This window comes from Opisthorchis viverrini, assembly GCF_000715545.1.
Source record: "Opisthorchis viverrini unplaced genomic scaffold opera_v5_237, whole genome shotgun sequence".
Taxonomy (NCBI): domain Eukaryota; kingdom Metazoa; phylum Platyhelminthes; class Trematoda; order Opisthorchiida; family Opisthorchiidae; genus Opisthorchis; species Opisthorchis viverrini.
The window spans coordinates 257281-270222 of NW_008751895.1; the positions used below are offsets into that span (position 1 = coordinate 257281).

General features: G+C 45.3%; 1 protein-coding gene across 1 annotated transcript in view; it reads left to right on the forward strand.

The window, feature by feature from the left end:
- T265_08805 (hypothetical protein) overlaps positions 1–12942 on the forward strand; it is a gene marked incomplete at both ends in the record, with an annotated part of 35885 nt that overhangs the window by 12342 nt on the left and 10601 nt on the right. The window contains 3 exons of the mRNA XM_009174712.1: positions 5479–5617; positions 5677–5851; positions 9262–9435. Coding sequence (XP_009172976.1) covers positions 5479–5617; positions 5677–5851; positions 9262–9435 — 488 coding nt within the window. The remainder of the gene's footprint in view (positions 1–5478; positions 5618–5676; positions 5852–9261; positions 9436–12942) is intronic.

The window sequence follows — 12942 nt, forward strand, 5'->3', positions numbered from 1 at the left end:
TACCCTGTTGCGAGAGTGTGTTGAAAAGAACTAACCAGTGGATAGAATCGAACGCACTCTTAAGGTCAAGGAACACCAAGATTATATGACGGACACTTGGTGGAGTGTGAAGATGTGGTCCACTCATCCTCTTTCCCCTCAGAATCCTGCTTACTGTTCTCGGGACTTCTCATGCCCCTTTGTAAGACGATGTAGAATAAGCGACTCAGAGAATTTGGTTACCACGGGGATCAAGCTAATTCCTCTGTAATTGTCCCACTCACTTCGAGCACCGTTCTTGAAAATGGGCACCGTCACCATTTTCCCCGGTTGTATGGGACAGTCTCCTCTTCCAAAATACAGGCAAGCAGATCAGAGAAGTGCTGATTGAGGACTTTATCCCCATCTTTGAACAATGCGCGTAGGGGTCATCCGGACCAGAAGCCTGGTTGTACTTGAGAAAAAAATATGCAGTGATAAACTTTCGAGGTCGTAGTGGGTTCAACATTCACTGTCCAGGGTTGTACATAAGATGAATGGCAGCTGGTGACCACGATAACCGTCGTTCAAAATATCTGGCCCAACGGCCGGGGTGTTCTCTATTCAAGGTGGTTGCCTCATTCTGATCCTTGATAGTTTCGCTCACAAATGGTTGTCGGGGATCGATCACGTGGACCAAATGAAATAATCTTCGGGCATTCCCGGCTTTCTTCAGCCTTCCCTGTCCACCAAACCTCATGGTCTGCTCGCACGCTCCTTTTCACTTCAATTTTGATAATTCGTCGGCTTAGGTTATGTTCGGGACCGGCCGGGATATTTCTCTGAGATTCAGGCAACGCCGATCTTTGGTCTGATATCCAATACTTGAGCTCCGTACTACAGACAAAACTGTCAGCACTGTGCAAAGAGGTGGCGATTTTGTCCCACTATGGATTCACATCTAGTGGTGGAGTAGTTGAAAGAGACTCGAAAAGGCGATCTTGGCTGATTCTTTTAACATCCGGGTCTGGCGGTCTCTCAGTTTCTAAGCGATTTGTCCGCACCTTACGCGGCCCCGAAAAACGAAGGGAGGAGAGACTCTGAACGAGCGCGTGATCGGAATCCATAAATTTATCCCAAAACGAGCAGCAATCAGTTATTGATCTACGTCATCAGTAACTGATGGAAATGCGATCAATTTGAGTTCGTGGCCGGCACGCCGTTGGAGGACGCCGTCTTTCCAGACAAATTCGGGTATTTTTGAAGTTATTAATGACTTAGGATGACGCCAACGCCTGCACATCTTACCGCAGCAGCCTGTAGATCACCAGAGGTGCGCAGCCGGAAGCGAGTGCAGTGATGAGGCGGTTGGCTCAACCCCTGTCCTTGCATCCTGAATTCTTGTTTCTGCGATACAGCACACATCAACGCCATACGTGTCTAGAGTGAGACCAAGAGCAGCTTGTTGTCCTGCTTGCTTGGGAGTGCGGATATCAAAAGCAGCCAGAGAGACTGGGCGTCGAGACTTGAAGATTGTTTCTGAGATGCCTGAGGATGACGCGCAGGTGTTGCTCGCAAAACTGATGCTGGACGAACAGAGTCACCAGTCCTCAATTTTGGGCCCACAGGGAGAGAGTTATTGATGAGGTTGGGAGATGGGGAAGGAAAAATATGTGAAAGAGAAAGAAGTGAGGTGTCAGCAGTAGCCTGTCTTCGCTCACCCGCCCTGTATGCAGCGAGTTAGGCGACACAATTGATGGCACTACTCGACGGCCGATGATGCATGTGAGTATTGTTGGCTGGAAATGTTATGGTTGTACGTGGGCTGGGATACTGCCATGGTGTATTGACATGGACAAGAGGACGATTAGGGTCCTCAACCAACGTTTTTGGCTCAAAAGCCTCATTGTAAGGCAGCAGTGTTCGTCGGGAAATACAAATACACTCCAATTTTTACAAAACACGTGGCCATACATGTTTCAACCTGGAGGACCAGGAGACTGTGTTTGTCAGACCTGTAGTCATTAAACAACCTGTTATGAAAGACTCTCCGAGTGTTGCGTGGACACCCTCTCAGTATAATAGCTCAATGGGTCGCGTGGGTACATAAGCAGGTACACCGCGGTAAGGTCCAGTCTCTTCGTGGCGTCTTTTCGCGGTGTGCTTATCTTACGCACCTGCAGGAAGGGCAGCAACAGAACCAGAGGCAGCGGCTTCTGGATCATTGGAGATGCACAACCAGAAGCGATCGGAAACCGATCGGGTGGTGAGTTCGGGAACTATATAAGGGTCTTGGATCTTCGTTTCAGACAGACAGCACACACCAATGGAAAGCGAGTCTAGATTGCATGTAAGAGCGGTCTGTTATCCAGAATTTTCAGAGTGCGAGTGTTAATTCATACGAGATGGACTGGGTGTTTGGGTTTAAATTGTTCAGCTGTAACACCCTTTCGGTGCCTAGTTGCCATGCTACCCGAAAGAAGCACGGGCATGGGATACTGCCGGGTTGCCCAAGCCTAGATAGGGGAAGCTGAGAGACAGAAGTCGGGTTCGAATCGCGGACCTTCCAGTCAGTAAATTCGTGCTCCAACCACTGGCCCACCTGGCATCGGGGTTTGAGGGATGATTTCGAAATGTCTGTGGCGGTGGCAGGTTAGTCAGCTGTAAATACTGCGGGTAGCAGCAATAGGCGGTGAACGGACTTGTCATCCCTTGAGAATACATCTACGAAGCTGCTCTTAGAAACTGAGCGAGGACGGAGAAAAGAGCGAATACCTGAAAAAGAAAAATTGAGGCATCCGCGGTTGCATGTTTTCGCTCACCCCCTTTCCCCCCTGCAATTAGTATGACGATCAGGCTGATAGCACCACGCGATGGCCGATGAAGCATACAACTAGTTATAAGCGTGCAATTCATGTTTGTACATTTGGTGGGATAATGTCACGGCGCCCAGACCTAGTCAGCAAGACCAATGGGATCCTCAACTAAGAGCTGTGACTTGGAAGCCTAACCGCAAGGCAGCGGTGGTTGGTGTAGGATTGTCAGAAAAGCTAACCTTTTTAAGAAAGTCACCATACATGTCTAAACCCCCAGCATGGAGGACCAGGAGAGATCGTTACTCATACGCATACCCATTGACCAACTGGGTATGAAAGGATCAGCGTGTGTCACTGGTAGTCTTCTTGGTACGGCTCAGTGGGTTATGGAGGTGCAAGAACCGTCATCGTTCAGTCTCTTTGTGACAGATTGTGGGGCGGTTCCACAGAGTTGGGCACTAAGTCTCCTTGTCGAAAGACTTAGTGTGCGGTACTGTCTCTAGACTGATGTACGGCATGCATTCACTGTATCTTACTATGGTCATCCAGCTACTCCCTTGTTTGTTTTCCTGAAGCAATGGAGTGTATTCGGTAGCGAGCGATACGTAATTCACAGCGAGATTTCGATATGTCAGACCCGTTCTGATCAGCCGAAGTATCAAAATAACCCGTTCTCATAGGTCACTTCAGCTAATTTCGCTCACTGCTCACCAATCCTAGGATGATCGTGGACGAGCGCACTTACTTCGATCAGACCATATTATTGAAAGAGCGATGTTATCATCGCTGGTTTCGTTCACCAGAGGCCTCTTTGGACCCGTTTCATTTGGAGGGGTTTTCGTGCCTTCCCAGAGCTTCTTGTTCCATCCCATCAGCTTTCGGGATTCATGCAGCTTCTCAATTCACGCAAATGCTCTTTTCCACCTGACGTCTGACACTTCGTCAAGCTGTTTTGTGTGCGTGTGTGTGTGTGTGTTCGAGCGTCGAGCCGTTTTGTGTTGTTGTTGTGAATCCAGGGCTGAGATGTAGTTGGTAGCCCCGTTTCACAAACAGGGTACCATGGAGGTTAAGCTTTCCAAATTAGAATGTTCGTCAAGCTGGTGTGCGTGTGTGTGTGTGTGTTCGAGCGTCGAGCCGTTTTGTGTTGTTGTTGTGAATCCAGGGCTGAGATGTAGTTGGTAGCCCCGTTTCACAAACAGGGTACCATGGAGGTTAAGCTTTCCAAATTAGAATGTGGTTGTTCAGAAAGACCTCAGTATGTGGTTTTAGCAAGTTTGCTTCACAGTGTGGTCCGATGTCTTCTCAGTGGCTGGACAAGGTGTGCGTATTTTTCACACTCTCAAAAGGTGCAAAGAAAAAGATCATCGGACAGTCAAATGATCAGGATCCTCATAGGTGTTCCAGGAGGAGGAACAACCAGTGATTGCTCTACGCCATCTATGGTTGATGGTGATTTTGTGTATCTTCGCTGGAGATTGGCCTGCATTTGGGGTACGCAATATGGCCAGACAACTTTGGTTGCTTCAAAGTTAGTACTGCATAGGATGTTTGTATTCAGCACTAACTTCACATAACTCTTTGTTTCATGTGACCGTCCGAATGACTGCATCTCTCCATAGTATTGAACACCCAGTTTTCCTCTAGCATTAAAACTCCACGTTTTCGGTATTATCTAGGATTCAGCAGTCTAACAAAGCTGCCAGTTCTTTCATATCATATACGGACGTTCATAGAGACCATTGCTAAACTGTCGACACACTGGTGTTGGTGCTATAATCCGTCCATAGTGTTAAGAATAACGGTTTCTGACGTTGTGGCCGAATTTCAGCACGTAAAATTGGATAGTTATTTCGAACAATTACTGCTATAGATTGCTACTTTGACCTTTGAAGGAATAAATGTGATTGAATCGTTGTAGAACAAGATTTCAGGATAAGGGAATGGTCGATTCTAAGGTTTAGCCTCACCACATGAAATCCGTAATTTTCCCCTCTTCGATCGCATACATCTTGACACGGCAGTGCTCGATTAATGCAGAGTGTCGACACCAGTAATGCAGGCAAACCGGGCATATCAAAAAGAACGATGAGTAAACAATAAGAAGGACAAAGTTCGCAAAAAACCCGGACCATACCATTTTTCTCTTACTCTATCACGAGCAGGGACAACATAATACCACGAAATTGCAAGCTGATTACCGATCCGATCTTTACATATCACCTGTTGAGAAACTCTGGCAACCTAACTTGAAACTTAAACTGTCGAACCATTTGAGATTCCTGTAGGTTGGATGGTCAACGATAAATATGAACAGCCTGGTATCCGTTACTATAGGCCCTACTGACTACTGACACTGGTATTCACTAAGATTTGTCTCCCTTCATAGAGGAAGAAGGATGAGGTAATCTCAAGAAAAAAATCACTAGTTCGGAAAACTTATTGTTATGCGGTGGGTAGATGAATGATCACAGATGGATGATCTGTCGCCCAACGGATAGCCTGTACGTATATCCCTTAATGAAGACTGCTTTTCATTCCGATTTCCAACTTAATGATTGAACTGCTTCGTGGAAGTTCTATGTTTACTAGCCACCGGTTATTTTGTGGGATGCCGATGAGTTGTGGTTTGTGTCTGACTTATTACGTGAGACATACTTTATCTTCCTGTTTGTTTGTTTTGTTGTCTTTGTTTCAATTTTCTCAGTGACTGAGGCATTCGTTACGCTCGCCACCACAGATGAGTACATGTGCGGAGCGCTCGTCTGGGCCCAATCATTGCGTGAAGTGAAAACCACCAAACAGATTGTGTGTCTTGTGACCAAGTCCGTATCCCCGTATATGGTGTAAGTGCTTTCACGCTTTGTTCCAACCGAAACATCCCATTCTCCTTTCTGTGCTCTAGAAATTTATGTCATTCTGTGTTCGATCACGTTGAAGTTGTGGATGTATTGGACAGTGGAGATGCGGCGAATCTGGCTCTGTTGGCGCGACCAGATTTGGGAGTTACCTTCACCAAACTGCACTGCTGGCGATTAGTTCAATACACAAAGGCGGTTTTCATGGATGCTGACACTTTGGTAAGTGTTGCCTGTGCTTATCCACACTAAAAGATGAAGCCTTTTTATAGTGAGCATTATGACAGTAGTCCTTCCGAAAACGCGTTTCCCAAATGACATTGAGCACTACGACGGTGTTACGATTGCTCAACGTATATCTGGGATTGGTCGTGATTGGTGTCGGATTTGCGTCGTCTGCATTATGCAACCTCGCTTTCACGAAATCTTCCGTTTTCTTTGGAAAAATTGACCATAGCTGGAGATACTAGTTAACGAATTTCATTACGTTTTTCACCTTACCACATACTGTACATGAATATATACATATTGATTAATTGGTACACTCATTATAAAATCCCATGAAATACAGAAGAGGCACAGTTTCCAGTGGACAGACCTACCTAAAAAAAAACTGGTAATTTTTAGCACCTTCCTTAAATTAAGCTTCATATGCTCTTCCTGACACGGACGTCCTAAATGTTCAACATTCAAAGAACTGTAACATGAGATGAGGCGCTTATTTTCATTTTTATTGCGTGAAATCTTCTGGTGTCTGCCTGTCCTCATCCTTTTTGGCGGCAATCTTCAGTCAGCTACATGCCTCACTGTTTTACATGCAGAACAGAGAGTAAAGGACTCTGTTTCTCATTCGATCACTCCTGACCATTCTGACTAGGCATATTCATCCGCCGGTCGGACTTCGATATTGTTTAGAAAAACCGAAGAGACGATTACTGTTAAATCCTATCCCATGCAAGTCCAAAACATCACTTTTAAGTGCTGATGTGTTCCGTATTAGTTGCATACATCACCGTCAATTGATAGTCCATAGAAAACGATAACTACTGACATGCCCGTCGAGTCTAGTCATTTAGTCGGTCCGTACTAACTGCGGTAACTGCTTGTTACGGTCATGCGCGCGCCCTATTCGAGCGTCCGCACACTCACCGACTATACTGATTTGCTGGATTATGGTTTAAAGCAACAAAATTTGTGTATGGCGAACGTGCTGCAATTCTGTCCCTCCGGCTGAAAGAAATCGCTGACGCTCGTGGTGTATGGAGTATAGGAACGATAGTTCGGGTGTCAGACACCGGATAGCGGGGGAAGGACAACCCAGCGGATGATGCGATCGGAAATATTTAGTGGCAGCTTGCGGATCACGGTTGGCGAAGCCGCCGTTGTGTTGGATGCTAGAATGACACGAATATATTGGGTACGCATCGCTTTCGTTTTGGCAGTCCTATCTTCACTTGTACAGTGAACCACCACTGTTGAACAGTGATGTCATGCTGTCAATGATAATGATGTTCACGCATCAAGGAGATGAGAAGTTCCGGACTCGTGATTCGTTCGTACGTTGGTGGTCCTCACCCGAAATACAGGAAAAGCGCTTTACCGTTGCTCCACCTGCGCACGCTTAACGCATCTGAATTGATACTTCGGGTGAGTCGTCCACGTCGTTCAAAGTGCGAGAACATCCGTCCATCTCGAATTTCAACTATCCTGAAACCAAATTTTGGTACGATGGAAGGCGTATACTACTGGTGAACTCTAAATAAAGCATACCTCATGTTCAGAATTCCGTCCTCTCACGTAGACTGATCTGAATAGTCGTGCCCTAACTGAAAGAGCACTACTCAAACGTGCATCAGTGATTTTGGAGTGCAACCGATGCATGCCTACTTTTTTCAATTCGAGACCCATTAATATAATATCGTTGATTCATTTCTGTTGCGCTACCGCCTATAGGGCTTCAATGCAATAAGTTTCAGTCCATTTTCTGGCGTATTTAGCTTCAGAGTTCCGACTTAAAAGTCCTTTCCTGTTACAGTGAGAACCCAAATGTCAAGAACCGTCCTGCATCAGATAGAAGTAGAACGTGCAACACTGCCGGAATGAGGTAAAAGGGGTTCCATTACTGAACCGCTCTNAGTATGTTTTCATTTAGAGGGTTGGTTGAATGTGAACCTGACAGATCAACCCAGAAATTTGAGGCATAAAAAGCTCCAATAGATGATTACGCGTCGGACAATAGTGTAATTTGCCGGAATATTTGATCATTTTCGCTGGCTCATCCATTCTTAGGGAGGGTCTAATATTAATCAGTTGTTGGCCTGAAATATTACGAAATCTGTCGACTGGGATGTTGCTGTTGGTTACGGCAAACCTCACCAATTTAGGGCCTTTGGCACTCGCTTGAGCGCACCAGGTGATCGTGCGTAACCATTTAGATTTCAGTTCACACGGCCGACTTCAACTTCTGTGTGACAGTGTGAATGGGAGTTTCTGTGGACCCTACGTAACTAGATCACAAGCACATCGAATCTAAAAATGTCTCTCGGCTTGCATTTTAGTGTTGAGCAGATCCTGTGAGCTTCTCCGCTTTCGGAACACGTCGAGATGAGGCTCGTTAGCGGACCAGAGTGTACATGAAGCACGTAGAGTAGAGAGTCACATTGTGTGAAATATGTGCAGGGATTGGAAAACGTGTGATCTAGGCGGTCCCCATGGATGTGCTTCGGGTGGCGGGGATTCGGAGTAAACAAAGTTGCAATGGAGAGTTCCTGTATGGTTTGGGTTATCATTTACGTGGAAGATTAATTTCATTTAGTTGTGCCACCCCGGGAATTGATTCATCCGTAAATTAGCACTTGCAACGATAATCTCTTTACATTTTTGTGAAGGGCAAGTCAGAAGAAGGTTACCTTTAAGACATTCTAATCCTAGTGAATGAGGTGTTTGCGTTTCTTAGGCACCTGTCTGACTGTCCTGCACGCCAATGCAACTGTAAACCCACTCAAGCTTATATGGTTCATATTAGCAAAGTCCGTGCATACCCTAAACGACCTCCTTGTTGCTGTGTATAGACTGATGGAACGAAACATGGCTGTGTGGTGATGGGCACACAAGATAGCCGTTCTCTATCGATCGATAGGGAACAACTACGCATGCCCTAAAATCTGCTGAGTTTTGCACTTCGTTTGGACTGGCTGCAGAAGGTTCATGTATTCTTTTACCATACGAAATGATGTTTCTGAAGTTCACTGTGCACAGATCGAAATCAGTTACCAATTCGATGAACAGCTGCCTCGGGTGACATGTACTGAAATTGTGAATGTTCTAAATTGCACAGGAGCGGAGAACTGATGGCATTTCGCATTACCATGCGAGGCGCTGTGCAAATTCGCAAACAGGAGTTGAGTATTAGGTGGAGTGCCCTTAATGACTATTTAAGAATTGGTACTCTATCACTACTTGAATGACCAGTCGCATTTATCCAGCCTCAGTTCCTACAATCCGCCTACATTTCTGTGCCTACCCTGCTCAATTGAAGGTTTTTCCAAATGACCTCACAACAATTGTCACTTTTATCCAGATTGCATCATTTCACGATTTGACTATCGCCTCTCCTTCGATGTGGTTCACAGGTCCTCCAAAATATTGATGATTTATTTGAAAGACCAGAGTTGAGCGCTGCTCCGGATCCGGGCTGGCCAGACTGCTTCAATTCCGGTGTATTCGTGTTCGTTCCGAGTATGGAAACCTACGAGAAACTGCTCAAGTTTGCCATAGAAACCGGAAGCTTTGATGGCGGTGATCAAGTATGTACCGTGTTCATTCTGGTTTCTTCTCCAGCTTATGTAATGTGAAATTGGTATTCACGCATCCTTTTGTCCGGTCACTTTGTCGATCTGATCTGCTCACGTGTTCTGTTAGTTTTCGCGGATGGGCTTTGTTTGCGTTCATTCATACTCCCCTACATCTTAAAGGTGTACGACGTAAAGTCCAGTGATTACGTTTTTCTAACTGTTGTTGTTGTTTCTCATTTGTTTCTGTCCGACACCTTTACTTTCTCTTTCTCCAGGTAATGGCTTTGCGTCAACTAACTAATCGACACTTTGTAGGTGTGAATAAAAATCGAATCGTTCACCTATGACATACACAGGGTTTGTAAGCAAACGATTCCGGAGCATTTTGATTCCCTGGGTTCTAGAGACAGCTAGGTTGAGCATTTCGTTGGATTTGTTGAACTCGTCTAAAAGCCTGCCATCCACGAGAGTAGTTGCGTTGCGCCCTTTGAGGACATAAAACTTAGTGTCCGGAGTCAAGCAACCCAGTTTTTCTTAGCTATTTCATGTGATTGCACTTTCTGTTTTGTCTTCCGGTCGATGTTCTCACATCGATTATGTTACTATGACGATGCTACCTTCTACTCTTTATTTGTCACCGTTCACCATGGTCCAGTATTCAGACAGGTTGACTTTTCCGGCAAATACAGAGGTAGAAACGTCCACAGCAGCGTCCTTGTCGCATTTGAACACAGCTTTTCCATCGTCCCCCTCTTGCTAACGGGAAACAGACTACAATTCCGGATCACGAACAACATATCATGCACTAGCTTACGAGTCGCCTTGGAGCTACTGAGTTTTTTCCGACAGAGCTATGTATAGAGCTGCATATTAATCCTGTCCGGAGCAAAGTTTCCCACAGAGTTTATTCTAATCATTCCGAAAAACCTCAAAAACTGATCGTGTTTGCGATGACTCTTGTCTTCGTTTTGTGGAATAACTATCCCCTGTCTCGGTGTGGTGAAATCAACCTCTGACCTTCACTTTTTTCATACGTTGTACAAAAAGTACGCGGTTCTTACAGCTAATGATGGTGATGAGTATGATTCTCGTACGCTCCGTTTCTGCGTGCTTCCAACCCTATTTGGTTTCCTGCTCACAATTTATGCCTGAATCATGGGCGTCAATCACCTTACCACTTCACACTACATCCTTAAGTCTCTCGTTCATCAACAACCAGTTTTATATGGGTGGGAATCTCGTTGATTCTTGCTGATCAGCTCGATAGACAGTGTATATTTTACCAACCCATTGGTTTTCATCGGACCACTATTGTGTTGTGCGTGGCTCACAGCGCAGCGCAAAACACCAAGGAAAGAAGGAGTTATCATAGATTTGTGGATAAAAATGTTGGACACGAAGAAAAGCATACCAGCTACTCCCATCTGGCCAATTCGGTCAGATCGAGAATACCACAACGTAGCAATACATTCAAACGAATTCCGAAAATATCTGAAAAACGCATTTCGGGGATATACATATTTCTGCTTAAATTCTCAGACACGGGCATGAACTCAGTCGTCCAAAGGCAAAATGAAGCGCGCGATGCGCACCATCTGAAAAGAACACCGTATTCCCATGAGAACACCTTTGTTTAGTCGGTCTTATCAGAATGGAACAATGAACGTGAACTGACTGGTTTTGGCATGCTCTTGTATCTACGCAAGTCAGAGCTCCAAAATCGTTTTGAAACCGACAGAATCGAGGCGTTAAACCACTGAACAACCCATCGAGACCATTCAGTTGACTGCTCTGCCCGTTGGTAATTCAACGTTACTTATGGGGAGAGAGCCGTGAAATTTCGGGGTTTTCTTCCAGTTGCAAGTTTCGCAGGTTCATGTTTCCTGGGAATCGCAAAACGTAACGTATCTTTCGTCAACTATAGACGTCACAATTTTCTTACAGTCATCGAGGTATGGGAGTACATTAAACACATGTTTTGATTGTGTCGACCAGCATGTAAGACTTGGTGCTAAATTTATCAGGTTTACTTGGCATAAGGGTGGTGAACTAATGGATTGTTTATCAATGATCAGCGGTAGTTCGATGAATAGCGAGCCCTATAGCTAGCCGTGTAATAGTTGAATACGACACTAATGGAAGCCAGCGAACCCATTGATTTGCCGACTAAAACGTGTGTTCGTGTCGTCCAGTTGAATGCGCTTCGTAATCGAAAAAAAAAACATTCCCTTCACACCACTCTATGGAGCCTTACTTGCCAAAGCATTACTCTTCAGAACCGACGCTTCCCGTGATTCCACGTGCATTTTGGAATGTGGTAAATACCGTTAGTTCACCTGCAGACAATCGCAAGTCTTCACTGGCGCTATACTAAGGCACAGTGGAGCCTTACTTGCCAAAGCATTACTCTTCAGAACCGACGCTTCCCGTGATTCCACGTGCATTTTGGAATGTGGTAAATACCGTTAGTTCACCTGCAGACAATCGCAAGTCTTCACTGGCGCTATACTAAGGCACAATGAGTAGAATATTACCATCCGTGAGAACTCTGAATGCGCTCAGCGGAGTTCGTATTCTGCTGGTATGTGCTTTTTCAACCCAATACGAATTCAAGCAATGTTCGCAATGAACACTCAAGTGGCCCCTAGGAAGTTGCACTACATTCTACCATTCCTTACCCGTTGACAACACAGCGTATGCGTATCAGCATTTCGAGATAGATAGTTTAGTTACGGGCTTCGTACCGTGTCGTTCGTGCATGCAAATATGTTCCTATCGAACGCACTCGTCGCGCCTGACCTCACTAGTCGGTGATCGACGACTCATGACGGGGTCAAATTAGCCAGCTACTTTATTCGCTGGTCGATACGATTTCGCCCATGGGACGAACCTAAGGCGAAACTGGTAGTGCGAGCGGCGGTCTGTGTGAACAGACCACATTCAAACGCACCCATGAAGCTGACTCGCGCAACACGCAAGCCTTGCAGACAGATATATGGTTTTTAGCCCATGTTTGTAACTATACTTTTTGGAGATCATGAAATCTCCATTACCAAAGCTTACATGGAGTAAAGACAAATGAGACACCATACTTAGTTTTATTATTATGTTTAGTTTGTCCCCTAGGATAGTCTAATGTTTGCCGGAGTGTCAACATCATATATTCTCATCACAAGCATGGATCGATTCACTTTACCAGATGAGACCGCGATAGCCTCAGACCAGAAAATTCTTGCATTAATTTTTCTGTTTATTTTTGTAAAGCCAAGAGGAACCATTCTAACAGAATCTGTTGAAATCGGAAGAAATAATCCCTGGAGTTGAATCTGTTTTCCAAAAACTCCCACCAACTGAGGCGGAGAAGCTAGGGGTACAGCTAGTCACAGTCCTCAAGTCCCAGCAGCCAGGAATTCCAAATATTACACCAGCGGAGCGAAGAGCCTTAAACACCCTAACAAAGGTGGACAACATAGTGATTACAAAGGCGGATAAGGGTAAGGCCACTGTTGTCATGAACAA